This window comes from Poecilia mexicana, unplaced genomic scaffold (assembly GCF_051168715.1).
Source record: "Poecilia mexicana isolate PSO_F unplaced genomic scaffold, ASM5116871v1 scaffold_23, whole genome shotgun sequence".
NCBI classification, from domain to species: Eukaryota; Metazoa; Chordata; class Actinopteri; order Cyprinodontiformes; family Poeciliidae; genus Poecilia; species Poecilia mexicana.
In genome coordinates, this window is record NW_028263392.1 from 6267003 (window position 1) to 6293834 (window position 26832).

The following is a 26832-nucleotide window of genomic DNA, read 5'->3' on the forward strand; positions in this document are numbered from 1 at the left end:
AAATAAATATATTTTTTTTGTTTTTGTCAATGATTTAGCAGTTTTCCAGATTACTAGAGTTGCCATGGAGAGATTGCCATGGAAACCAGAAGAAAATCAGACTCACTTGTTTTCATTTAAGACATTCGGACTTCTAAACCACCTGGTCTCAAATGTATCTGCCAAAGTCAGCAGGCCAACAATCTGCTGAGTGTGTGAAGAAGAAATGTCTTATGAAGACAGGGTTGTACATTTACTCACATATCTAAGAACCGATTTTAGGAGTCCAAGGTAAGGATGGAATTGAAAATGAGTTTGACACCCCTGGTCTGTCTCATTAAAATATGTTTAGGGTCATTATGTTTCAAAATGTGGAACATTTCTGAGGGCAATGCAACTTTACGCTAGTTTGTTTAGCTACATCCGAGTGAGCTTGATTCTCTTTTTGTATTTGTTGTCAGGTCTGTTACCTACACGACCTCAGGACCTGAACATGGACCTGAGAACAAAAGCAATGCCATCGTCGAACTTAAGAGGATATTCAAACTCATCTGGCATATTGTTTTAGTCGGAATTCTGAGCGGGATCCTCCTCGCGGTGGTATTGATCATCATTGTCGAGTGGAACACCAACCAAGTCGTGATAACAAGTCTAGAGCAAGTCAAAGAGGAGATGGCAATCAACACCGAGAGGCTGCTAGAAGAGAAAAACTGGATTGCAGAACAGCTGAACATAACCAAGGCAAACTTCTCCATTCTGAAGGCCGAGTATGACCAGATGTGGTCTTCTTGCAATTTAACCATGCTGGAGATGGAAATCAACCGCCTGAATGGGGTCTTGAAGAGAGCTGCACAAAGTAGAGATCAGTATGAGAGGCAAGTCAGGCAGCTGACGAACCAAATGAGGACTCTCCAGAATAACTACCGGCCTATGGAGCAGGAGAACAGGAAACAGCGTTCGATCCTGTCCTCCAAGCGGCTCGACTACATCTGGAATCTTTGTGACCGGACCACGTTGCGGTGCTCCCGCTGCCTTCGGGGTTGGAAGGAGCACGCTTCCCGGTGCTTCTTACTGACCAAAGTGGATAAGAACTGGGAAAATGCTCGCATCGATTGCCTCAAGTACAAGGGGGACCTAGCTGTCGTCCACAACGCCGAAGATCAGGCGTTCCTGACGAACCTGACGTTCCAGTTTAAAAAGGCTAATCCCGACATAACCTTTCACTCAGCGTGGATCGGGCTGCAGGACTTGGTCAAGGAAGGAGTCCACTTCTGGGTCAATGGAGAGAGAATCAAATGGGATGTCATATACTGGAGAACTGGCGAGCCCAACAATGCCATCGCTACCTGGGACACTGATCAGGCCGGTCAGGACTGCGTGTCCATAGTACCGCCGGATGCGGTGGGCCCTGAAGGTTGGATGAACAGCTGGGATGACATTACTTGTGTTGGGAAACGTCACTACATCTGTGAGACTGATGCTCTGATTTTGGCGTAGGATGGACGAAGTCCTGTTTTAATCTGGTGACAAGACACATGTGGGAGGAAGTAGTTGGATCACAGAGACTGAAATGCAACTTTCTTGTTAAAAAGCACAAAACTCTGAGCAGACAAAGCTCGGAATGAAAGATTGTGGGGGCAGCATCATGCTGTGGGGATGGGATGGGGTAATGAGAAGGTAGATGGAGCTAAAAACATATTCAGTCTATACCCTAAGAAAATCTAAAACTACAGAAGAAGCAAAAGAAAAAAAAGTAAGAATTGTTACCTGTATGGTTCACACAGTATACAGATGACTATTCGGTTTATTTCTCCCCCCACCCCCTTTTTTTTTTTTAAGAAAGCATCAAACAAGAACACAGAATAATTAAAAATGCAGAAATGCTGCTGTTGGTATGCTTGATGTACAAATGTGGGAATACACAATTAACAACAACAGACCTGCAACCAAATCCCAGCTAACTGTTCCTGGTCAGGAAGCTAGTGTTTGCCCTTCAGCACAGCTACCAGATACAGGAAGTTAGAAAAGTCAAAAACTTCAATAAACCATTGCATTAAAACAATGGAGTAAAACCTTAACATTTGCAACTAATTATCCAAGTCATAACAGAAAAATTGTATAAAGTATATAATTGCATAAAATATAACATTGTAATTGTATATGATGTATAATTGTATAAAATGTTACAAACTAAAGCCAGTTTGGTTAGAGTAATTTTCCCATTTTAAGACAAATAAAGGGGAGAAAGAAACTGTGGTTTGCTGGTCTCCCAAAGTCTTAGTAATGATTTTGTGAAACTTTCCAGACTAAATAGATGACAGGGACTTTGATTTCTACTGTTTCTGAAGTTTTTTGATGATTTATTTATTTTTTATAGATGGTGCTATAGCTTTTATTTTACATTTCATATGATAATGATAATATAATATGACAATGGGGCTTGTTTGAGTGCATTCTGATTTATTAAATATCACTATATCTTCATGTTAGAGCCTCAGTTTGACTTAATGACAGTTTTGTGTTTTAACAAGATGGCTGACATTTTCACGTAGACTCAGGTTGGTTTGGATAGCTTTTTTTCTCCATTACTGAAAGAAATTCAGCATTTGAAAACTGATTCTATTTACTCATCTTTATTCAGAATTGCGATTATGAAGGAGCACATCTTACGTGTTATTTGAATTCACCAAAACTCAAAGTAATGTTTTCTTTTGTTGTTTATGTTTTTCCCCCCAATGATTCAGCAGCAGTACACGGAGCGATTGCCATGGAAACCATACTCCCTTGTTTATATTTAAAACATGCTAATTTTTGTCCTTTTAAAATCACCTGGTCAAATGTATGTTGCCAAAGTCAACAGACCCATGCCATGACATTCCTCACGTATTTAAGAAACACTGTAACTCTTCCCAGGTAAGGATATAATTACAGCATATTGATGAAGGAACCGAAGATATATTGATTTATATATATTAGCTTGTTAAGATGCGAAATGTAACTGTATATAAAATAGTATGGGTTGCAGAATTATTTCAGAGATCTGAGACTAGAAATTTAAGAGCTACTTTTTATTTACACCATTTAGACCAGTTATTTTTACTTCCCCTCCACCTCACAAACAGATTTGTGTTGATATATATCGCATTGTCATTTTGTGGCAAAATGTGGAAATATTTTAAGGGCACTGCAGTTAGTTTTACATCCTCATGAACTTATTTACTCCCCCACTCCCCGTTTTTCTCTCTCTCTCTCTCTGTTGTCAGGTCTGCTAACTACACACCCCCAGAACCTGTCCATGCACCTCGGAACCGGACAAACAGCACCTCAGAGTCTACGAAGAAACAGAAACGCCACCGGTATCTTGTTGTGATCAAAATCTTGAGTGGGCTCCTTGCCATACTGATGTCACTCTTCATTCGCGAGTTTGTCAAGGAGAAAGACCTGATGACGAGTCTAGAGCAGATGCAGCTTGCAGCGAACAACGCCGAGAAACTACAAAAACTCATGTCCTCCAAGCGGCTCGACTACATCTGGGATCTTTGTGACCGGACCACGTTGCAGTGCTCCCGCTGCCTGCCGGGGTGGAAGGAGCACGCTTCCCGGTGCTTCTTCCTGTCCAACATGGACAAGGACTGGGAAAATGCTCGTATCGATTGCCTCAACAACACGGGAGACCTAGCTGTCGTCCTGAACGCCGAAGATCAGGCGTTCCTGACGAACATGACGTTCCAGTTTAAAAAGGCAAATCCCGGCATAAACTTCCACTCAGTGTGGATCGGGCTGCAGGACTTGGTCAAGGAAGGAATCCACTTCTGGGTCAATGGAAAGAAAATCGATCCGAATGTTATATACTGGAGACCTGGCCAGCCCAACAACGATACAGATCCCGGTGACCATGTCCCTGATAGGCATGGTCAGGATTGCGTGTCCATAGTACCGCCGGATGTGGTGGGATCCGATGGCTGGATGAACAGCTGGGATGACATCAGTTGTACAGGGAAACGTCACTACATCTGTGAGACTGATGCTCTGATTTTGGCCTAGAATGGAAAAAGATAGATTAGAAAGACTGAAATGTTGTGAGGGCAACGTCATGTTATGCGGATGCGTTTGGAATTAAGAACATGTCAATCCTGGAATAAAACCTTTTAGAATCTGAAAAAAGACTGTTTTGTCAAAGAAAGTCAAAGTCCAGATGTTGATAATTCAGAGTGTGTGCCGAGACTTAAACCTTTTTTCACAGAGGATCTCCCACCAATCTGAGAGACCAGAGCTGACTGTAATAAAATGTATGTCAATTTTTTTTATTGATTTATTTTGACACAGCGTACATGCCACGCTAACCTTACCTGAAGGGAAGATTGGTCATGGCGCCGTACATCCACTCATCAGTATGAACAAAACTTCTTCATCGAACTTTTCAATGCCTTTGCCGTTTACATTCCTTTTTCTGACAATTTGCAACACACCACAGGATGTTACCGATCTGGAAGCTTACATTGATAACTACTACTACCATGGTTAACACCGATAACCCCGCAACACAGCAGGAGACGCCAAAACCCTACAGACGAAAGAAGACATCATCCAACACCGACTTACCAACGACAGATATCGAGGTCAGTGTTCTTGTAAGGAAGCGTACCGCGATTCAGAAATTACGCTTTTCTAAACTGTTAAACGTTTATCGTATGTCATTCACTTTGTATTAGTCTTTGATTTTGATTTGTGTTCCCCATTCAGTCATTGGTAATCAATGTAATCTACAGTCACCTACCACGTAATTAATTTTTTTTATTTTATTTTTTATTTACTACTTTTGTTTGTTTCAACTGTTTTTGCCCCTCTCTCTTTCTCAGTCACTATGCACATGCATGGGATAGAACATTTCATCATACATTCAAACAAACATCCAAATAAGATCATACATATTATTTATGTCAATCCAGGACTGATTTATCTTCAGATGAACAACCTAAAAAAGAAATATACAGCAACTTAAACCGGCTTTAAAACACAGGAAATAACAAAATTTAAATAATCACTCACCTGGAAAATCTGAAAGCAGACATATGCTTTTTACAGGAAACCCACCTTTCCGATACAGAATTAAATAGTATCAAACTTAAGCAATATAGTCATATTTATTCATCAACATTCAATTTTATTGCATCAAAATATTCATTTTAACTACATTAAATCTATAGTAGATCCTCTCGGTAGATTCATAATCATCACTATAGTAATTTATAACGTAACATATACCCTGGCTAACATTTTAGACCAAATAAAGATGACTCGTCCTTTTTTCATAATTTTTCCCCCCCATTAACAATTTGACAAATGCTATAATTGATCAAACCCCAATAACTTCAAAGTCAGGCACTCCACAAGAACAGTAAATCAACATATGAGGTCTTACGAACTTGGCGATGGTTGAAGAATAAATAATTGCACAAATTAACAGTACACATTTTACTCTCCCACCCATAAATCGTTTTCCAGAATCAATGTTTTTCTTGTCAACAACAAAGTTATTCAGTACACACCTGAAACTACAATACATCCAATTATAATTGGTGACCATGCTCCAATATCTCTTACTTTATCCATTAAATCGTGCAATAAAACATCTAAGTGGTGGTGCTTCGATACATCTCTCCTTAAAGATCCTGAATTCAACTCTTTCATTCAAAAAGAGTGGGCATTCTTTCTGGAGATGAACGACTCTCCAAATACAGCACCGTCTTTATTGTGGGAAACAGGAAAAGCAGTATTGAGAGCCAAAATAATAGCATATTCATCACACAGGAAACAACAACAAGAACAAATGGAGTTAAATTTAGAAAAACAAATAACTTATTTAAGTAACTCTTACAAAACAAACCCAAATGACCAAATTAAGGAGGAACTCAATAATTCAAAACATAAAAAAAAAAAAAAAAAATCCTTAAAAAAAATGTTATTCAACAACTAACAACTTCCAGTACAGTAATAAGGTTGGTCAATACTTAGCGAATCAGCTTAAGCATAGAAAAATCCAACATGTCAGCCATTTTAAATTCAGCTGGAGAAACAGTTCAAACCCTCAAGAAATTAACAGGATCTTTAAATCTTTTTGTATTTTGTTATGTACACCAGATAATAATCCAAAAGATAATGAAATAATGATCTTTTCCTTCATAAAAGGAAAAGATCTTCCCCATTTATCTAATGAACAAACTAATACGCTACAGATTCACTCTCACCAGCTGACCTTCATAACGGACTTCTTAAAATGCCCAACAACAAATCATCTGTTAATTAATTAATTTATTAATTAAATAACTTAATGTTTTTCAGAATCAGTGTCTGGATAGACATAGCATATTATTATTTAACTTCACACACACACACACACACACACACACACACACACACACACACACACACACACACACACACACACAAACATTCACAGTATTTTCTTGCACTGAATCAATCCAGCTCATTATGTTTTGTGTTTGTTCTTCAATTATTGTTGAATATTACCATAGTTATTATTGTTGTTACAGTAATAACTATTGTTATTATAGTATACTTATACTTAAGCTGATAATGTCAGCTTAAGTATTTCATCCTTCTGCTCCCGGGTTGGCCGCTGGAGATAGAGGAATATACAAAAATAAAAGAATGAATAAATACAAATTTCACTTTTTAACATCTTCCTTTTTCTTTTATCATGTCAACAACACTACAATTACCTAAGTACCACACTGGACTCTTTTCCTGTTTCTCTTTTTCTTTTTTTTCTCTCTGTTGTTTTTGTTGAATACCAATTGTATTTGTTACATATCACAATAAAAAAAAAAAGGGAAAAAAAAGGTAATGATTTTTTTCTGTTCCCCAATGATTCAGCAGCAGGACGCGGATAGATTGCCATGGAAACCATACTCCCTTGTTTTCATTTAAAACATGCTAATTTTTGTCCTTTTAAAATCACCTGGTCAAATATATGTTGCCAAAGTCAACAGACCCATACCATGACATTGCTCACGTATTTAAGTGACGCTATAAGGCTTCCCAGGTAAGGAACAGCAGATATATTGATTTATTATATTAGCTAGTTAAGATGCAAAATATAACTGTATATAAAATAGTATGGACTGCATAATTATTTCACAGATCTGAGAGTGGAAATTTAAGAGCTGCTTTTTATTTGCACCATTTGGACCATTTTTCTTGTTTTTTGTTTTTGTTTTTTTTTACTTCGCCTCCACTTCACGAACAGATTTGTGTTGATATATATCGCATTGTTATTTTGTGGCAAAATTTGGAAATATTTTAAGGGCACTGCAGCTTTAGGTAGTTTAACTACATCCGGATAACTTGATTCCCCTTTTTTTCCCTGTTGTCAGGTCTGCTAACTATACACCTCCAGATCTTGTCCATGCACCTGGGAACCGAACATACAGCATCTCTATGAAGAAAAAGAAACCCAACTGGTATATTGTTGTGATCGGAATTTTGACTGGGCTCCTTGCCACGCTGATGTCACTCTTCATTCGCGAGTTTGTCAACAACAAAGACCTGATGACGAGTCTAGAGCAGATGCAGCTTGCAGCGAACAACGCCGAGAAACTACAGAGAATCCTGTTCTCCAAGCGGCTCGACTACATCTGGACTCTTTGTGACCGGACCACGCTGCAGTGCTCCCGCTGCCTGCCGGGGTGGAAGGAGCACGCTTCCCGGTGCTTCTTCCTGTCCAGTTTGGATAAGACCTGGGAAAATGCTCGCATCAATTGCCTCGACCACAAGGGAGACCTAGCTGTCGTCCATAACGCCGAAGATCAGGCGTTCCTGACGAACATGACGTTCCAGTTTAAAAAGGCAAATCCCGGCATAAATTTCCACTCAGCGTGGATCGGGCTGCAGGACTTGGTCAAGGAAGGAAACTTCTTCTGGGTCAATGGAGACAAACTCAAACTTGATGTCCGATTCTGGAGACCTGGCGAGCCCAACAACTCCGTAGCTACCTGGGACACTGATCAGGCCGGTCAGGACTGCGTGTCCATAGTACCGCCGGATGTGGTGGGACCTGAGGGCTGGATGAACAGCTGGGATGACATTAGTTGTACAGGGAAACGTCACTACATCTGTGAGACTGATGCTCTGATTTTGGACTAGAATGGAAGAAGTCCTGTTCTAAACCAGAGACATGGAAGAACATAGATCAGAAAGACTGAAATGTTGTGAGGGCAACGTCATGTTGTGCGGATGCGTTTGGTATTAAGAACATGTCAATCCTGGAATAAAACCTTTTAGAATTTGAAAAAAACTGTTTTGTCAAAGAAAGTCAAAGTCCAGATTTCTATTGATAATTCAAAGTGTGTGCCGAGACTTAAACCATTGTTCAGAGAGGCTCTCCTACCAATCTGAGAGACCTGTGTGTCAATTTCTGTCTCTGATGTGCAAAACTTCTACTTTGTGTGGTCTTTTCCCATAAAATCAGAACATAAAAAACATTTTAAATGTGTGGTTAAAACTAAGCAAATGGTGGAAACATAGTTTTGCAAGTTTTTTTTACAATTATGCAGATTTTTATTGCAGTTATATTTTTACGTTTTCAGATCTCCCCTAAGCTATCAGAGTTGCAAAGTTTAATGTCCTAACTATATTTAAACCGAATGGCTCCATCTAGTGGAACAACAGGGCAATTACTGTTAATAGGAAGTAAAGAACAAGTTTGAGATTACTTCAACATTTGTGGTTGATTTTATACATTAATAGTATATTAGCTTTAGAGAATAATAATTACGCATGTAATATATAAAAACTAACCCAAACTGATACCAGACATAATTAAGTGTTAATGAATTTGCACAGATGTCTGAGTATAATAAATTGCACGTTTTAATATTTTTATTAGCACTGTACTATGGAGAGCCGTTTCATGTATAAATGAATAAATATAAATGGGAATAAAGATGCCAATTCCCATCCTATGGCTCTCTGTAACAACTAACCTACACCGACGTCAAACTGCGTGTGAAAAAATTAGAATGCGCATGCGCAATAGAGGCAAATTTGCTGTCATGGCCCCGTTCATGGAGGTTTTGTTTTGTTATGTTGTTCTATTTCGACAAATTAGCAACATTTCTGGAAGGATGCAGCTTTTTCAGCCATGTGACGATATAGCCGAGTTTCTGTTTGGTGGAAACTCATCAGCCTGCTCCGTTTTTATGTGCTGCGAAGACGTAAGTTTTCAATGCTAACGCTAGCCTTAGAGCAAAACCAGAGCTGGTGTTTTTACGGCTAACGAGCTACATTGTCGCCTCTTATCGTTTTTCACTAAAACGGTGATTGTTATTCTCATTTGTCGCAGAGGTACCCTGGAGACGTTCATATTTAAGTTGAGGGGAGACATGTAGCAGTTGCGTTGGATTCTTAAAGGGACAGCAGTTGTTGAATTCAGGTAAGCTATAAAGGCTACACATTCATCCTGTAGTTTCATAAAGAAATGTAGACATGGACACAGCTAAATTTGGACTGAAACATCTGTAAATGATGTTGGGTCAATTGGGTCGCTTGACTCTGATGTTGACTCTTCAGGATGAATGACATGAACCTGAGTCCTGTGGGCATGGACCAGCTGAGTGTGCCCTCAGTGAGTGCCAGCCACCTGGGTCTGCCCACCTCTCCCACTCACAATCCCATCCCCACTCCAGGTATGGAAACAGTTTATCGAGTCAAAGATTGTTTGACACCCTTAAATCAGTATAAACAAGGATTATAGCTCAATATATTGCCACTATTGGCAAGAAAAGTAAAGGGGGGAAAAAAGTATTTTTTTTATAAAGTTATAAAATTCAGAGAATAAAGTATCAGTAGTAAAACAAATAGTCACAGCCTGCTACTGACAATAATCTGATGCTGATGTGTTGACAGTTTAAGTGTTTCCTTAATGGTAAAATTGATACCAAAGTATAACTTGACAAGATGCTCAACATTCCTTATTTTAGGAGTTTTCCTAAAATTCTCACTTTATTCTGGCAATTTTAACAGAATAAAGTAATGTTATGGTAGTGTTATGACTTTATTCTGGTAATTCCTTTGACTTTATCCTCATAATAATATGACCTTATTGTCATATTACTATGACTTTATCCTAGTTATATTTCGACTATTCTAGTATTATTACGACTTTAATCTTGTACAATTTTATTTCCATAATAGTACAACTTTATTCTGGTAATATTGGGACTTTACTCTTGAAGTATTACTACTTCTTGTATTATTACAACTTTATTCCCATATTACAGTGGCTTTATTCTCGTATGACTTTTTTTCTTGTTATACTGTGACTTTATTTTGGTAATATTATGACCTTTTGAAATACTATGACTTCTTGTAGTATTATGACTTTATTCTCGTCGTTTAATTTAATGTGTTTATTTCTGTGTGAGCCTTGTTCATTCCGATGTTTGTTTCTATCAGGCATGCCGGTGGCCATCCCCAGTCTGGGCCCGTCCCTCGGCTCCCTCCCCTCTGCTCTGTCCCTGATGCTGCCCATGGGTCCTCTCAGTGACAGAGGGGTGATGTGTGGCCTGCCTGAGAGGAATTACTCCCTGCCTCCTCCGCCGTATCCCCACCTGGAGAGCAGCTACTTCCGACACCTACTGCCAGGTGGGTTTGTGATTTGTATCTGTTACTATTAGAGATAAAAAAAACAAACAGTAACTCATATTTCATCCCAGTATCCACTGTCTCTTTCTTTTTATAAGGAATTTTGTCCTACCTGGCAGACCGTCCACCTCCTCAGTACATTCATCCCAGCAGCCTCAACATGGATGGGACGCTGTCCGTGGCCAGCAACAATCCCTCCAGTCTGGACCCCTACAGTGGGCCTGGGGGCCCTCTGGAGCAGGGCCTTGTGCCATTGGACTCGAGGCAGGTCAGCGGTCAGGCAGACCTTCACCAGGCCGGCCCTCATGAGCTGGACTCCACGGGGCTGGCCATGGAGTCACGCGTTAACAGCCCGCTGTCTCCTGACCGGATGGGGGAGGAGCTAGCCAGCATGGACGGGGTGGTGGCGGTGGCGGTGTCCGACGCCCAGCAGCTCGGCGGAGGACGGCAGCCTCAGCCTCACGAGGGGCTGGACTCCTCCGGCGGGGTGATGCCTCTCCACGGGCCCCCCGTGCTGGAGCTGCCTGTGGTGATGGAGCCGGACCACCTGGGAGGCAGAGTGGGAAGCTCTGGGACGGGAGGCCCTGGAGGCGGAGGAGGCGGGGGAGGAGGAGGAGGTGGTGGAAACGGGGGGCTCGGGGAGCAGCTCCACGGGAGCGGAGAGATGAACCCGAGCGTGGTGAGCGTGGTGCTCACTGGCTCCATGTCCAACCCCGGCCAGCTGGAGCCCGTGTCTCTCCACGGACACTCGGGGATGGGGCTGGAGGCAGTCAACGTGTCCTCCATCACCGCCGAGGTGGCCCTCGGCCCCGAGAACAACCTGGTCCTCGTCAACTCCACCCTGCAGCTGGAGGATCCGGCTCCCAGCAAGGAGAACATGGCTGCCCCCTGCTCCATCTGTGAGTATAAGCGGACGATTAAAATCAGCTTGTTAAGATCAGAAACAAACACAGGGTTCGGTTCGTAGGGGTGCTAGAAATCCTGGGTTTGGAAAGTGCTTTATTTCTGTGTGAAGTCTTTGAAAGTGCTTGATATTGAAACTTCATAGTTTTGTAATAAAGTGCAATCTAACGCTTGATTAAAAGCCTACATTTGGAAAACGTTACTTACAGTTGAAACCAGGTACCTAAAGTCCCACTGCCTGAAGTTAAATCACTTTTCTTGTTTCAATTTAGGTAGGAGTGACCAAAACTATTTCTCTTTGTGAAATGCCAGAAAACTGAGCAAGAACATGTTTTGTAACTTTTTTTGTGTATTATGTTTAAGCATTTAATTTGACCAGGAAGGTAATTTACCTTAACACAATTTGTTTGGATTGTTTTAATGCAATCATTATTTATTATTCCTAATTGCTCAATGACTTATTGATCTGTCACTGAAATAAAGATGGTCTTATATTTTATGCGCTAGTTATTGAGATTGGGGAATTTTTTGTTAAGGTAGTGTTTCGTTCTGTGACCTGTCAGGTGTGTAGGGTGTGTGAGAGAGATATTTCAAAACATAACATTTTCTTGTTGTTGCATTTTAAGCGTGACGGTGGAGAAGTTTGAAAACTTACTTTAAAAATGCTTGAATTTTACTGTGGAAAAAGTGTACGAATCCTGAAATTAAGAATTTGAAACATTCAAAGGTACAGTTCTGACATCTACTGATCTCTGTTGATTTCTCCTCAGGGTGCACACTGTGTGAGCGCTCATACGCCTCCGACTGTCCGGAGCACGGTCCGGTCACCTTCATCCCCGATGCGCCGATCCAAAGCCGGGCTCGCCTCTCTTTGCCGCGTCCGCTCTGCCTTCGCATCTCTGTAACCGACGAACCGCTTGGTAAGAGATCAACCACCCCTCAGCTACGGCTGGGCGATATGGCTTAAAAATAAGCAGATCTGATTTCTGATTTTAATAAATTATTTAAAAAGAAATTTCAATTGACAGAAAATATTTTCAAAAAGTGGTTTTTATTTCAAATGATCATTTCTGTGAATTGCGTGACAAACTGATTAGTACAAAGCTACAAATTTTTGGGATTAATCATAAAGATAATCAATAATATTAGCAGAAAGTGCGTTTTTGCCATAAGAACTTATTAAAATGAACAGGATAAAGTCATTTTAATGAGAAAAATCTTCTAGAATTATAAAGGTCACTTGTAACTATGGAAGCAAGTGGTGCATTGATGTAAAAAAAGAAATCCAGATCTTACAAAAAATGTAATCTTCAAAACCAAAAATCGGATTAATCAATAAAATCGACTTATCACCCAGCCCTATTGTAAGTTTTAGCTATTTATTGTTATATTATCAAATGTTTCCCAACATGTTTTCCAGGAGTGGTTGCACGGGACATCATTCCTCAGAGAACCTGCTTCGGGCCAATGGTGGGGCAGCACTGCAGCAACGTGGATCTCTCTGATTGGCCAGAAAAGGACACGCCTCAGATCTGGAAGGTCTGTTGACGCGCAGCTATCTAAATCCACCAACGCTTTTTACGTCAACAATAACGAATGGAAATGCATGTCTGCCGCCCTAGATGTACCACAACAACGTGCTGGAGTTCTACATCGTGACGACCGACGAGAACGAGTGCAACTGGATGATGTTTGTGCGCAAGGCGAGGTAGGTTCCCAATCACTCCCACGTGCAGGAGGTGGAAAACGGTGTGCTACCATTACAAACGAAATGCAACGTGTTTCAGGACCCACGAAGAGCAAAATCTGGTGGCGTACCCCGCCAACGGGAAGCTGTTTTTCTGTACGACCACAGAGATTCACCCCGACCAGGAGCTGCTCTTCTACTACAGCCGAGACTACTGCAGGCTGATGGGTGAGGAGACGACGTGGTTATGAGTGGCTGAGCCAGTAGGGATTTATTACAGGGTTTCATCACAATCTGGGAAAGCGTGGGATTTGATTTCGGAGAAAGGAAAAACGATTGACACTTGTCATTCCTTATTTTGTTACTTGTGTCCATCTTTTTTCCCAGGTTCAGAGTTCATATGGGTGCTTGAAATCCTTGAACATGATTGAATTTCAGTTGGGCATATTTAAGGCTTGAAAAGAGCTTGACTTCTGTATAAAGTCCTTGAAGACGCTTCAAATTCAAACCGCAACATTTGAAAAGCGCTTAAATTTTACTGTGAGAAAAGTGTAGATGTCTAGATGCTTGCTCACTGCAGAGATATCTCCCACTGAATCATAGACAACTTTAGTTTTTTTTTTTTTTTTTTTAAATGAGCTCATTGGACTGAGAACTTGATGACCGTTTTTATTCTTCCAGGTGTTCCTGAGGTCCCCGACGGCCAGATCTGCCAGTGTGGCAAAGAGTGCTCGTCGTTCTCCGAGCTCAAGTCTCACCTCAACAGCCATAGCAGCAGCCACAGCCATAACCAGCCTGCGCACAGCCACAGCCCATCGCTGCAGGACCACGCCCAGACGCAGCAGCAGCAGCCGGCACCACCTCAGCAGCAACAAGAGCTGCAGTCACAGCAGCCGCAGCACGTTCCACCCGAGGAAAAGCTGCTCAACGGCAGCTCCAGCGCCTCGTCCTCCCCCTGGCCTTGCAGCAACCCCGCTGGGGGACAAGCAAACGGCGATAGCCGCAGCGCTAACAGGAACGCCAACAGCGTCACCTCCAGGGGAAGAGGCCAGGGCAGTGTGCGGGAGAAGAAGTTCAAGTGCAGCATGTGCTCTCGGGCTTTCATCACTTCCACGAAGCTGAACGTGCACTTCATGGGGCACGTAGGGATGAAGCCTCACAAGTGCGAGTACTGCAGCAAGGCGTTCAGCGATCCCAGCAACCTCAGGATGCACCTCAAGATTCACACAGGTACTGTGAGGATTTTGTCGAGCATTTGTTGAATTTTTCTTTCCTTGCACCGGGTGTCTGCGCATCCTTAAAAAATCCTAAATTATGTATCCAAAACTAAGCTCTTAAACGTCTTGAATTTCTTTTTTTTAATTATCACTAATTTAGCATTAAATACATTAATAACAGGTCTGAAATGTTGTCTTGTATGTGTAGTGTTTCTTTTCTTGCAAGACTGTTTTGTCTAGCAAAAGAAAAATTGTCTTTACATTCTGTGACACGAGGCGGTTGAGGCTACTGCTAACTACCTGCTAACATATCCCCTGCCTGCTTAGCAAGTTTTTCAGCATCTATGTGAAAGTGCAAATTTATTACCAGTTGGCTGGATAACGTTTGTTTTCGTCACTGGCTCACTTATGACACTAACCTTCATTTAGGGTGAGGAAAGGATGTTACAATTGAGTTATCCTTTGATGAAGCATCGGTAATAACTGCAATCCTGAATACATCGCCTACCTTTTTCTGTCTGGACAGGTCAGAAGAACTACAAATGCACAGTTTGCGGGAAGTCGTTCACTCAGAAATCTCACGTGGCTTCCCACATGCTCATCCACACCGGCGCAGAGAAGCTCAAGTGTGACCTTTGCGACAGATCATTCATCAGGAAACAAGACCTGAGGCAACACATGTTCTCTCACACAAAGTACGTGTTGTTTTCTTCATTGTTGTTTTCATGTTTTGGTTTTTCTTTATATTAAATGGGTTATATATATTCCCATGTTTTGACAGTGAGCGCCAGATTCAGTGCACAAAGTGCAACAAGCACTTCCTGAAAACCAACCACCTGAAAAAACACATGAACTCTCACGAGGGCAAGAGAGACTTTGTCTGCGAGAAGTGCCACAAAGCGTTTCTTACTAAATACCACCTCACGCGTCACCTCAAGATCTGCAAAGGGCCCAAGAGGGACAGAACAACTCGAAAGGAAGAGAACGTTTTCAAGGAAGAGGAGGAAGAAGAAGAGGATGAGGAGGACGACGAAGAAGAGGACAGCAGAGGGAGGAGAGGTGGAGACGAACTGAATGATGAGGACTATGGTTTAGATGTTGGAGGTTATAACTCTGAAAAGTCCCTGTCCCCTCCTCATTGAAGACAGTGCCTCTTGAGATGATTTTATTTATTTATTTACTGTACTTGCTTATCTGATTTACCGCATACTTCTAAAATGAGCTGTCAAACCGATGCCACATTTTATATCATGACATAACAATTCTTTAAATGTTCTTTTGCCATATCAATGCTGCTACAGTATTTGTCGTATCTGTAAAATTATGTTTCTTATGCCCAACTTGTTGTTGAATATCTATTTTTCCAGTCAGTCTTTTTTTTATGATATTCTGACATGTTGGGAACTGTTATCCTGTTGGATTTGCAGGAATTGCCTTTTTTTTCTTCATGAGATAAATTATTGTGTGTCCTTTTTACACCAACTGTTTTGTATTAAATCTGCCATTTTGCTTGTGCTTATAAGAATGCAGATAAAGTTGTCATTTATCAATTGGTTGGTTGATTGATTTGCAATAAATGACATTGAACAAGCACATGCCACAAATAACTGAATACCAAACTGACATTAAATCATACCAGTTTATTTAACTATTAAACTGACTTTTCCTTTGAATATTTATACTTATTACACTTACTTGTCTGTTCTTAATTTTAAAAATAGAATAATTTATTAATCTAAGTAGATATTTGAAAATATGACCTTTAATCTGTGTGAGAAATCGACGGTTCTTTGCCGCCCCCTGTTGGCAGCTTTTGTAATATTTAGGGCCAATTAAATTTTAATATTTAACGCTATTTCTGACTATTTTCCCACGTAAACTGACAGACCTGTAAAAACACTGTATTTAAATACATAATTAATTACAATATTTTAAGTAACAGTAAAAATACCATATTCTAACAAAAGCTCTTACTATGAAAACCCTGCACCGGAAGTGCTTTTGAGACTTCCGTTTAGAAATACAAAATATTCAGCGCCGCTGCTTTCATTCATTTCAGCGTGGTATGTGGTTTGTTGCATTTTTCACATTCTATTTTAATTTTTTTGCCTTTTTAAACTGCTGTTACTTTTACAGATAAAGGAGTTTTAAAGTAAAGCCAAACTTCTGGAGCACTGTTACCGTTGTTTTGATTGTTAGCTAACCGTTCAGCTAACAGCTCTGCTGACATGTTCCACAGTACTATTTCAAGTCAAACTACTCTAAGTTCTTTCACTAAATAAGTTTCAAAGTCCGCGTACTGTTGCGCGAAGTTCATGTTTGACTTCTTTACTCAATGTTTTTTAACTTTTTCCAGCCTGATCTAAGTGACAGCCATGCTGACCCCACCGAAGGAAGGGATGCCCAGCATGATAGACAAGGCGCTGAGGATGAGGAGGGAGGAGCAGGCTCGGCAGATCGTTCTCGCCTGGGCTGTGCTCAACGTCTCTCTAGCTGGCATGATTTACACGGAAATGTAAGAAATCATAGCTGTGAAGCAATATGTAGCATTTTCTGTAGCTCATCATTTTTGTTACTTCATTGTAGGTCAGGGAAGCTACTGAGCAGGTACTACAACATCACCTACTGGCCAATCTGGTACATCGGTGAGATTCCACTACACTTTTTTTTTTCTTACAAAGTAAGACTGCTGCTTACCCACCGTCTACACGAGGGTATCTTAAATTAGGCTGTTAACTCTAGAGATGATCAAAATAAATTCCTCAAATTAAATCCTACTCCTAAGTTCTTGTTGTGCTTGTTTTTCTTCATGTTCTTGCAGAACTGGTCCTCGCCTCTCTTTTCAGTCTCAATGCTCTTTTTGACTTCTGGAAGTATTTCAAATACACAATGTCTCCGTCCACCATTGCTGTTACCCCTCAGCAGCATCACCTTCTGGGTCTGAGGAACACAAGTAAGTTTCTCGTGACGTCTGCACAGAATTTCAGGTTTTGGTTTGCTTTGTGCATGATGGTTGTTTTTAAGCCGTCTTAATACCTTTATCGGAATATTGAAGTGACTTTCTGTCGCTCCCCTTGCAGATATCCAGCCCTCTCCTCCACAAAAGCCAGAGAAGAAAGAGACTCCAGCTCCCGCCCAGTCTTCTCCGCTCCAGGGCCAGAGTGTGCTGAGCTTCAGTCCCTCTCGCCCCGCCTCCAGCAGCCCCAAGTTCTCCCCCAGTTGTACGCCCGGTTATAGCCCCCCACTGGGCAGCCCCTCCACACCGAGCAGCGCAGGAGGACCTTTTACCCCCTCAGTGGCCTTTGGAAAGGTGCATGTTTTTCCAGAAGCAAAGGAAAACAGTAATATTTAAATTAGCGTTACATATTCTGCGTTTCTCTGAATCCTAGGTGCTCAACTACAGTCAGTCTTCAGGCTCTTCTCCCTATCAGAACAGCATTGGGTCAGCAGAAAGCTCTGGCTTGAGAGCTCGGTATCGCACATCTCCTTCGGTGTTTAACTCTCCAGGAAGCAAGGAGGACTACATGGAGGATCTGAAGAGCCTGGAGCGGTTCCTGCGTTCCGAGGAGGAAAAAAGTCACCGCAGTCAGCTCGGTGGGAAGGAGTCCTTCAGCTGAAACCAGTTCCTTTTATACATGAACTGAAGTTTCAGCAGAGTACCAGTCGATGTGCTAATAATCTTTCTAAGCTTAATTTCTTATATGTATATATCTTTTTATGAACTTATTTTTTTCGGTTGCTTCATTCCATCTGCAGGCAGTCCAGAGTCTGTGTCTCCAAGCCACAGCCCTACTTTCTGGAACTACAGTCGTTCTGTGGGAGATTACGCCCAGAGCTTGAGGAAGTTCCTCTACCAGCCGGCGTGCCGCTCTCAGGCGCCGTCGGCGCACAAGGACGAGACGGACCTGGGTTCTAAACACGCTGCAGAAGAGGTCCATTTTGTTGATTTTATGCAATACACTAATATTGTTTTCCAGTTATCTTCAGAAGACGCCTGATCATATTTTGTGGTATCTCAATACCAACTTTTGTACACATGGAGATAAAAATGCTTCCCTATTATTTGCAAACGACTCCAGACTGTGTTAGATTGATAGGACAAAACATTTTTGAACATCCATTTTCAACTTATGCCACATTCCTAATTGGATTTAGATCTAGGCTTTGACTAGATCCCCACATCGCTATAATTCCACCACCTTTGTTTACTATTGTAGCGAAAATCTGCTATTGAACTGAGATTAAATGAAAACACAGGTTGTCATAATTTACCAACAAGATGTCTTCTTAATATGTTTGTTGCATTGGATTTCATTCAGGGGAACCAGATTAAATGTGGATAAGTAAAGATGTGGATTTTAATTTGTAAAAAAAAAAAAAAAAAAAAATCATGAAACCGTGTATGTCCCTCCAATATCTTTATATTTAGGTGTGGGCCAGAATCACCACCAGTAGAGCCGCAGCGGATCACGTCGACAGCTGGACAGCCAAGCTTAGAAATGTGAGTCCTGATGTTTTTCACTGGACGTCTTTCTCTGTACGCCAGGGTGTCTGCGCATCCTTAAAAATTCTTAAATTCATTTAAAAAGTATGTTTTTAATATGTAATTCCCAGGTCTTAAATATTGAACTATTAAATCTCATATATTCTATGTATTTTTTTTTTCTTGCGGAGCTTTTCTGTCAGCTAAAAAAATTTGAGTCGAAACATTTGAGGCTACCGCTAATTAGCTGCTAATATACTTTTGCCAGATAACGCGCTAGCTTGTTTGCGTCTGTCATAGTTAAGTGCAAATTAATTGCCAGTTGGCTGGACGAAGTTCGTACATTTCTGTGGAGATGTAGGCCTTAACTTCTACTCATAATAGTGTTAAATTTGAGTTGGAGAAACCTGCAGATAGCCTGTTACGTGGCTGTGAAAAGCAGACATAAACTCAGACAAAATAACATTTGCGTCCGCAGTGGATCAGTGACACCATCTTGGTCCCTCTGGTCAAAGAAATCGACTCTGTCAACAGCCAGCTGAGGAGGATGGGCTGTCCGGAGCTCCAGATAGGAGGTCAGACCAGCTGGAAATGCTTTATAACTGTTGGAATTACTGCAACAAATCTACTAGCAGCTTTCCCGCTTTCCTCCACTAGAGGCCAGCATTAGCAGCCTGAGACAGGCAGCAGTGATGAAAGCCTCCTTAATCCCCACGCTGACCTCTATTGTCCAGTACCTGGACATCACACCCAACCAGGAGTATCTAGTGGATCGCATAAGAGGTTGGTTCAACCATTCGACTTGTGTCTTTTTTTTTTTTTTTTTTTTTTTTCTTTTTTTTTAATTACGAAGAAAAAACACATCTCTGTTTTTATTATTTCAGAGCTGTCTCACAGTGGCTGCATGAGCTCCTTTCGCTGGAACGGTGGCGGCGATTTGAAGAACAGGAAGTGGGACACGGATCTCCCGACTGACTGCGCCGTGAGTCTGCATCCAAACAAATACGAATGAATTCTCACGATTGCTCAGATTTTTGTTTTTGTTTTGTTGTTATTTTAGTGGGTGTTTAGAACTCTTTGTGGTATTTTTGAATCTCTCTCGCCTTCTTGATGTTAAACTGGCACTCTCCTAATGTGTGTGTCTGTAAAGACTCTTTGTGTTGCATCAATACAAATATTTAACCCCCAGGTCACTGTTGCTTTTTTTCCCCCTTCATCTCAGATCCTCATGCATGTGTTTTGCACATATTTGGACTCCAGGCTGCCCCCACATCCAAAGTACCCAGATGGGAAGACGTTTACTTCCCAGCACTTCAGCCACACTCCAGACAAACCTGGTGAGAGCTGGTCTGTTAACGGGGAGGGGAAAAAAAACTATAAAAACAATCAAACTTTCCTGCTTTCTTTTTTTTTTTTTTTGATACCATTGTCTGTCTTTAACTCCCGTAGATGTTACCAAAGAAAACCTCTTTTGCATCCACCAAAGCAGCACCACGCCCCCTCACTACCAGCTTATATACCAAGGACACATCTATAGTCTTCCTAAGGTGACTGAAAACAAGACATTTTTTTTCATAAATGCTTAATGTTTATTACACCTTATTTGTAATTGTTTTCTATGACAAATAGTGCTTTGCATGTATTTCAGTTTAATTCAACAGTGCTTGGGATTATTACCTTTTATGGTCCATCACATAAAATCTCACATGAAATAAATTGATGTGTGTGTTGTAGTGTGGCAAAACATGAAATATTTTAATGAGGTTTTTTTTTTAAAGCATATTATATATTTTTCTGGCTCAACACATAATTTGTTGCTAACTAAGAACACTGAATCGCAGTGAGATGAAACCCATCTTGATTTCTGTCACAGGGAAGGAACAACCTGTTCCACACAATCCTCATGTTCCTCTATGTCATCAAGACCAAGGAGTCAGGGATGCTGGGGTGAGCTCTTTTTGACATATTTATCATTTTTTGCGGCTAATTATTGGATGTTGTATTCAGAGCTTTACTGGTCCTACGTTTTGGATTATTTTTACTGTATTCACATTGATTTTTTTTTTTTTTTTTTTCCTAGGAGGGTAAATCTGGGCCTCTCTGGAGTGAACATCCTCTGGATATTTGAGAACTGACACATCATATTTTAAAAGCACAAAATGGCTGAAAATGCCATTTTTTTTAATTTTCTGTTTTATTTTTCTTCCATGCTGCAAAGATCAGCTTAAGAACTCTTTCAGGGTCATACCCCAAACAGTTGTTTTGAAAATGCATGAACAATAATGGACACTTCCACCTCTTGATAGAAAGATGCTGTATTTTGATTGACTATTTCTGTTACATCTTTGAGACCTGATTGATTTTTTTTTTCTTCCTGATTGTCGTTTAACAGCATGGCAGTCTTGTAAATTATATACCTCAAATTTATCTGAATGACAGCAAAAAGGGGCCCAGACCCACTTACCTGAATGTAAATATTTTTATTTTTTGTGAGCAACTTGCAAAAAATGTCACTGGTTTGCTCTTTGTTTTGTACAAATAAATGCCTTGCGGTGTAAGGGAATACTGCTGACATCTACTGGAACCAACCTGAAACCATGAATTTGGAGTAGAGGCAGCAGTGCGACAAAAAACTTGAAATGCACTGTAAATCATATGTTTACTATGATATTTACAGGCTATAATGCGCCAGGTGGGTATGGAAAAATGTACGTTGTGCTTTAGAGACCTGACAAGTGACCTTTTGACGTGATTTTAAATAAAAAGTAATTAATTTCTTTCAACTTCCTTATCATTCAGAGCTGTTCCAAGTCTTGCTTAAAATTCTCAAAAGATGTGCTGAATGTTGCTGTAATAAAAAGTTTTCTCTATCTTATGTATTTTAATGTCAAACTAATCCGCATGGTGGCAGTGTAGCTCTGTTTTCCGGTTTGACCTTACCGCTGTACTCGTTTTATAATGATGTGCCGCCACAGATGCTCTGCGATGCTGTGCCGTCGAGTAACTGACTTAATCTGGTGGAAAATACAGCCGAGCAATTCATTGGGTTGATCACATTAATTTGTGGAATCTCTTATTTTTTTTTAATGAGAACGTGTGAGTTTGTTGCAGCTTATAATGAACACTGTATGGGAGATTATTTTTATAACCCCATTATCTAGCAAGCAGTATGTTTTGTATTTTTGAGAGGTTTTAATACGAAGTGCATTGCCACGTTGCTGTTCCTTTTGGGAAATGTAGTCAAAGTACCGATCAGAAACGCTTCCTTGATTGTTTCATAAATTTATGGTCGTGTAACATTTGTTTATTATGTTTAGAAATGTTTTGGAGATGTTCAGACAAGAGGTTAAAACAGTCACAAAAGATGCCCAATAGGGTAGTGAAAAGGAGTATAGCAGTGAAACTACAAGTCCCATAATGCATTTGGGTGCCGCTGCTCCTCCATTCACATCCGCTCGCCTCGCTATCAACGCTGGAAAAGGGACTTTGAGAAACTGCGGCGATGTCAGTCCAGGTTGTGGCAGCGAAAATGGCAGAGGTCGAACTCAAAGACGTCTCCGCCGGCAAAGCTCTGCCGGCCGAGTCCCCGGTGACGCCGACCTCGGAGGACAAGACCCTCGCCAGAAACGAGCCGCAGAAGGAGGCCGGTTCCTCCGCCGCAGCCGCTACGTCTCCCACCGCGGAGCCCTCCGCGAAAGCCGGGGAAGGCAACCGGGGCTTGCTCACCCCGAGCGCCGCCAAGATGCCACAGGCGTCCGCTTTGAAGCACTCGGACCCACAACAGAACGGCGGAGACGCTTTCGTGAACCGTGACGGCACGGTCGCCGAGGCTCCGCGGATGAAAAAGGTGAGCGATGAGAACACTTTTCTCGGTTGGAGCCGCGCTATACGGTGCAGTGAGAGCTGACTGGGAAAGCTGGCATTGTGTGACGATGCTAACAGGCTAGCTGGTCCCAGAGCTATGACCGTTAAACGCTTTTAATCACGGCTTTCCCCTCTGAACCCTCAACCGTGTCATTAATGAGGGCGAAACACCACATTATATACACTTTTATAGTAGGGTGAGTTTCTCCTGCTGTTTTCGTTTGTTTGTTTGTTTTTTTGTCAAATCGGTTGCACGAAGACTTGAATATATCCTAGAAGTTTTGCTGTTGTAAAAGTTTTGCTGAGATTACATTTGTGAATTTAAAGACGTCCGGAAAAACACAACTTGTTGACGGCTTGCAGAGTCTTTATGACGCCATTTTCCGATTTTAAAATGATTTGGAGGGAAAAGAAAGGGCAATTACAACAAAATTAGTTTAACGATTTTCTGATGGGTTGTAGCCATTCTTAACCCGGGCCAATGCTGTACCTTCCAGCCACAAGGAAGGTGTTTATTCGTTGCCACGTGAAGTTGAAATCTCACGCATTTTTGCATTTTTCCTTCCTGTTAAAGTGCTGCTGGGGGCCGGGGGGGAGCATCTCCACAGTGTAATGCTGCTTTCCCCATGTTTTACCTTGGAGGTTATGTGTTTTGGTGGATTCATAATGTCCTTTTGATTAAAAAAAAAAACTTATTGCCTTTAGTTGTATTTGTAGGGTTATTTGCATGGCTTTCAACTTCACAGTCATGCACAGTGATAGCATCTCCACCTCCCAGTAATAGTAAATATGTTCTTTTGTTGAAACACGAACCTGACAACTCATACATTTTTGTTGTCTGTAAAGACGCTCCTCTCCTTAACTTGATACTTCAGCTGTTTATGGTCTGCCGGCTCTTGTTTTGCAGAACATTGTCATGTTTTTAAGTTCATGCCATGGTTGAGATCGGATGCATTTTATTATTTTATCGATCCCAAACAACTGCTTAGCGTGTATGTAAATATGTCATTTATTTTGTTGGAAGAAACAAATGGACTTGGTGTTTTGTATATGCTATAACTGTTAATTTGCCCTCTCATTTTAGATTCCCAAATTCAGCCAAGCTGATGAAGTATCTGGTCTGTAGTTCATACAGTTAAATAATAGGCAACCGTTCAGTAGCTGCAGCACAGAGCAGACGTGTTAGTGGAGGAGTTTACATCAGGCATGTGTGTGAGCGTCCTCCAACAGCGGAGAGTATTAGGTGATGGAGTTAAATCATGTTTTGGGATTTATCTCCAGATTTACAGGTCAGCAACATCTGGATTACCGAGTTATGACGGAGTGCTAGCATCAGGGCCTTGCTAATAAAACATAAATTTACAAAATTATGAGAATAGTTTTAGCATTACAAAAATAAAGTCGTAATGCATTGAGACTAACACTATGATCTAAGAATAAGGTTATAAATTGAAAATGGTCATAAAATGTTGAAGTTATAATATTTCAAGAGTATAAAATTATGAAATGAAAGTCATAATGTTACGAGAATAAAGTCATTTTCAGAATAGTCATAATGCTATGACATAATTCTCATATTATCCCAACTTTATTATCATATGACTTTTGTAATCTTTTGTTTTTTCTTATGGTCGTCCTTATTCTCCTTTTTTTTTCCCAGATGCAATGTTTCTTCAAATAAAATAAAAATATCTTCCAGCTTTTTTTCCCTGTTAATATCTAATGTTGATTGCAATCATTACATAACTTTTGTCCTCCAACCTGTGCTCAGACATCAGTGATTATGTTGATTTATAGGGCAATCTATGTAATTCACTTTGATACGAGGAGATCATTGCAATAAAAAAAAAGCGGATCAACATAATCATAGAGAGGTGAGTTTTTTTTTGTTGTTGTTTTTTTTTAATTTTCAGCTTTGCTAGTCAGCAAATCCATTGGAGTGGAAATCTGTCCTGTTAAGCAGTTTGTTAATGTAAATATCCGGTTGTGGACGTCCACAGGCTGTATTTATAGGTGCAGCAAGCACCCTGCAACGTCGTCGACGTACACAAGCCCAGCCCGGCCTTTTCTAATCTGCTGAGTTCTGCTGGTCTGCCGCTGCGGCTGATGATGCAAGTGTGCAAGCAGGCGGCGTGGAGTGAGTGAGCGAGTTTCTGGCTGGCATTTAATCCCTGCCTTTATCATGTCACCACATGGGATTAAAAGGCCATCTTCCTGTCGTAGGTGAGGACAGATGTAAGCTTTTTTACTTCTGAGCTGCCGATGAGCAGAATTCACAACGCGCGTGGTTTGGCACGATAGGCTCCGATCTCCGGGAAGTCCAGTGATCTTTCCTGAAAGAGCTTTTTTTTTCCCCCCCTGACACCGGCTTATGATCACCGTTTGCGGTTATTGTGGCAAAAACAACAAAAAAAACAACCCAAAACAGCGTGTACGGATCTGCCAAAGAAGCCACCTGCTGGATCAAAGTGGATACTCATAGTGGCGATATTTCTGAATGACTCCAAAGAAATGCAGCAGTTGAGAAAGCTCTTCCCCATCTGAAAGAAATGTTATGTCATGCACTAAGCTGTTGTTCCTGCTAGTGCTTAATGGTTTATAGGCTTACAGTGACCTGTGGCCGCTCTGCTTGGGAAGAGAATGGTCTGGAGGAGATTTAAGGCAAATTAATTCTGATTTCATTGTGTGCTAAATTGTGTTAATCACAACACAGTTTCTTTGGGATTAGTGTGACAAATAATTAACTACATAAAAGAAATTTAAAAAAGACATTAAATAATTTAACAACTCAATTGAAGATTAGAAGATGCAGTTAGCATGTGCTATAAAAAAACTCAAAGTTTCACACCACTTTTCATGTTTTGGGTCAGTTAGGTTTAATGAAATGGTTTTTATGTGCCAAAATCTAGAATTAGGTGTGTGACCTTTTTTGTTTTTGTTTGAGGAAACAAACCCCAAAACATTAATCATTTCCTTGGTATTTATTGAAATTCCTTTTAAGCTGTATGACAAGCTGGTCAAACAGTTTGGGTTTCCTCCCACAAGATTCTCACCATCATTTACTGGAGTTTTGTCCCTTTAAATCTTACAAAACTGGTAGAACCGAGTCACGTTTGTAAGCAGACTTCCTCGTACACACCTTTTTGGTTTGGGCCACTTTTTCCTTCACATGAAATGACAATCATTATGGTGAAACACTTGAGTTTTAGTTCTATATGACCGAAACGTGCTCCCGAAAATTGTTTTCTCAAAATATTTGTTTCTGAGTACATTTTCAAACTGCAGCATGTTTTTTTTTTTCATCCCGTAGCAATACATTCTCTTCCTGATTTCTTTCAGCTTTCTTCCCATGTAGCTAGGGCTAGTCGATTATTCTGATGATTAATTGATTAATCGGTTAAAAAAATTGGCACACTGGGGATTTTTCATTGAGCCTCTTAAGCCGTTTTTATACAATTATAAAGATACATTAATTAAATTTTTTTAATGCAGTAACATAATATTGCTTAAGTGAATTTTATCATATCTACCAACTTTTTTAACGCAAAATTTATATACGTTTTCTACAGTTTTGGTTTAATAAAATTGAATTTGCTGGGGTGTTTTTTTCTTCAGCAAATTACTTTTCTTGAGTTTGTATTATCCAGTTAACGGTTAATCAGTTACTAAATTGGTTGACAATTATTTCAATAATCGGTTCATCATGATTAATCTGATTAATCATTTCAGCCCTATATGTAACTCATTCTTCAGAGTACCTTGCAAAAAAAATGTGAGCTGGTTAGTTTTTACCAAAGCAGCCTCTGCTGAGCTGGAAGGAATTGTCAACTTCAATTTCAAAGGTCATTCTGAGTTGCAGCTGTTATGTTAAGATTTTTTTTGTTGTTGTTGTTATGGTGCTGGAATGTCTTCTGGTTCCTCACTTCAGAAACTGGGATGAATATGATGGCGAAACATCCTTAAAGAAAGTTACTAAATGATGAGCTTGTGTTCAATATTTGAATAAAAAATGAAGTACTATGTAACGTCACACA

The 26832-nt window shown here is 40.6% G+C and overlaps 6 protein-coding genes across 7 annotated transcripts in view; all 6 read left to right on the forward strand.

Moving 5' to 3' along the window:
• Positions 1-47: 47 nt before the first annotated feature.
• On the forward strand, positions 48-2462 carry LOC106916631 (uncharacterized). The gene is made up of 2 exons (XM_014985031.2): positions 48-270; positions 441-2462. Exons 1-2 carry the CDS (start codon positions 206-208, stop codon positions 1474-1476), a joined length of 1101 nt encoding a protein of 366 aa, XP_014840517.2. The 5' UTR covers positions 48-205; the 3' UTR covers positions 1477-2462.
• Positions 2463-2848: 386 nt separating this feature from the next.
• Positions 2849-4143, forward strand: LOC106916632 (CD209 antigen-like protein 2). The gene is made up of 2 exons (XM_014985032.2): positions 2849-2892; positions 3243-4143. The coding sequence occupies exons 1-2, from the start codon at positions 2849-2851 to the stop codon at positions 4021-4023; spliced, it is 825 nt and encodes a 274-aa protein (XP_014840518.1). The 3' UTR covers positions 4024-4143.
• A 2277-nt stretch (positions 4144-6420) lies between these two features.
• LOC106916633 (galactose-specific lectin nattectin-like) lies at positions 6421-8296 on the forward strand. The gene has a single exon (XM_088003355.1). The coding sequence runs from the start codon at positions 7441-7443 to the stop codon at positions 8143-8145; it is 705 nt and encodes a 234-aa protein (XP_087859481.1). The 5' UTR covers positions 6421-7440; the 3' UTR covers positions 8146-8296.
• Positions 8297-9029: 733 nt separating this feature from the next.
• Positions 9030-16107, forward strand: prdm4 (PR domain containing 4). Its single transcript, XM_014985035.2, has 12 exons — positions 9030-9215; positions 9344-9433; positions 9571-9686; positions 10456-10644; positions 10743-11543; positions 12318-12467; positions 12968-13086; positions 13170-13255; positions 13335-13462; positions 13916-14464; positions 14978-15146; positions 15233-16107. The coding sequence occupies exons 3-12, from the start codon at positions 9572-9574 to the stop codon at positions 15591-15593; spliced, it is 2667 nt and encodes an 888-aa protein (XP_014840521.2). The 5' UTR covers positions 9030-9215; positions 9344-9433; position 9571; the 3' UTR covers positions 15594-16107.
• A 313-nt stretch (positions 16108-16420) lies between these two features.
• tmem209 (transmembrane protein 209) lies at positions 16421-21804 on the forward strand. The gene is made up of 15 exons (XM_014985038.2): positions 16421-16514; positions 16808-16966; positions 17038-17096; positions 17273-17404; positions 17532-17761; positions 17841-18045; positions 18208-18383; positions 18881-18952; positions 19413-19509; positions 19592-19717; positions 19819-19916; positions 20157-20271; positions 20384-20481; positions 20808-20881; positions 21015-21804. The coding sequence occupies exons 2-15, from the start codon at positions 16827-16829 to the stop codon at positions 21067-21069; spliced, it is 1677 nt and encodes a 558-aa protein (XP_014840524.1). The 5' UTR covers positions 16421-16514; positions 16808-16826; the 3' UTR covers positions 21070-21804.
• A 548-nt stretch (positions 21805-22352) lies between these two features.
• ahcyl2b (adenosylhomocysteinase like 2b) overlaps positions 22353-26832 on the forward strand; it is a 35550-nt gene continuing 31070 nt past the window's right edge. The window contains exon 1 of one of the 2 annotated variants that reach the window (XM_014985037.2): positions 22353-22781. In XM_014985037.2, the coding sequence (XP_014840523.1) occupies positions 22437-22781 (345 nt within the window). In that variant the 5' untranslated portion in view covers positions 22353-22436. The remainder of the gene's footprint in view (positions 22782-26832) is intronic. The other variant, XM_014985036.2, reaches the window with a different exon arrangement.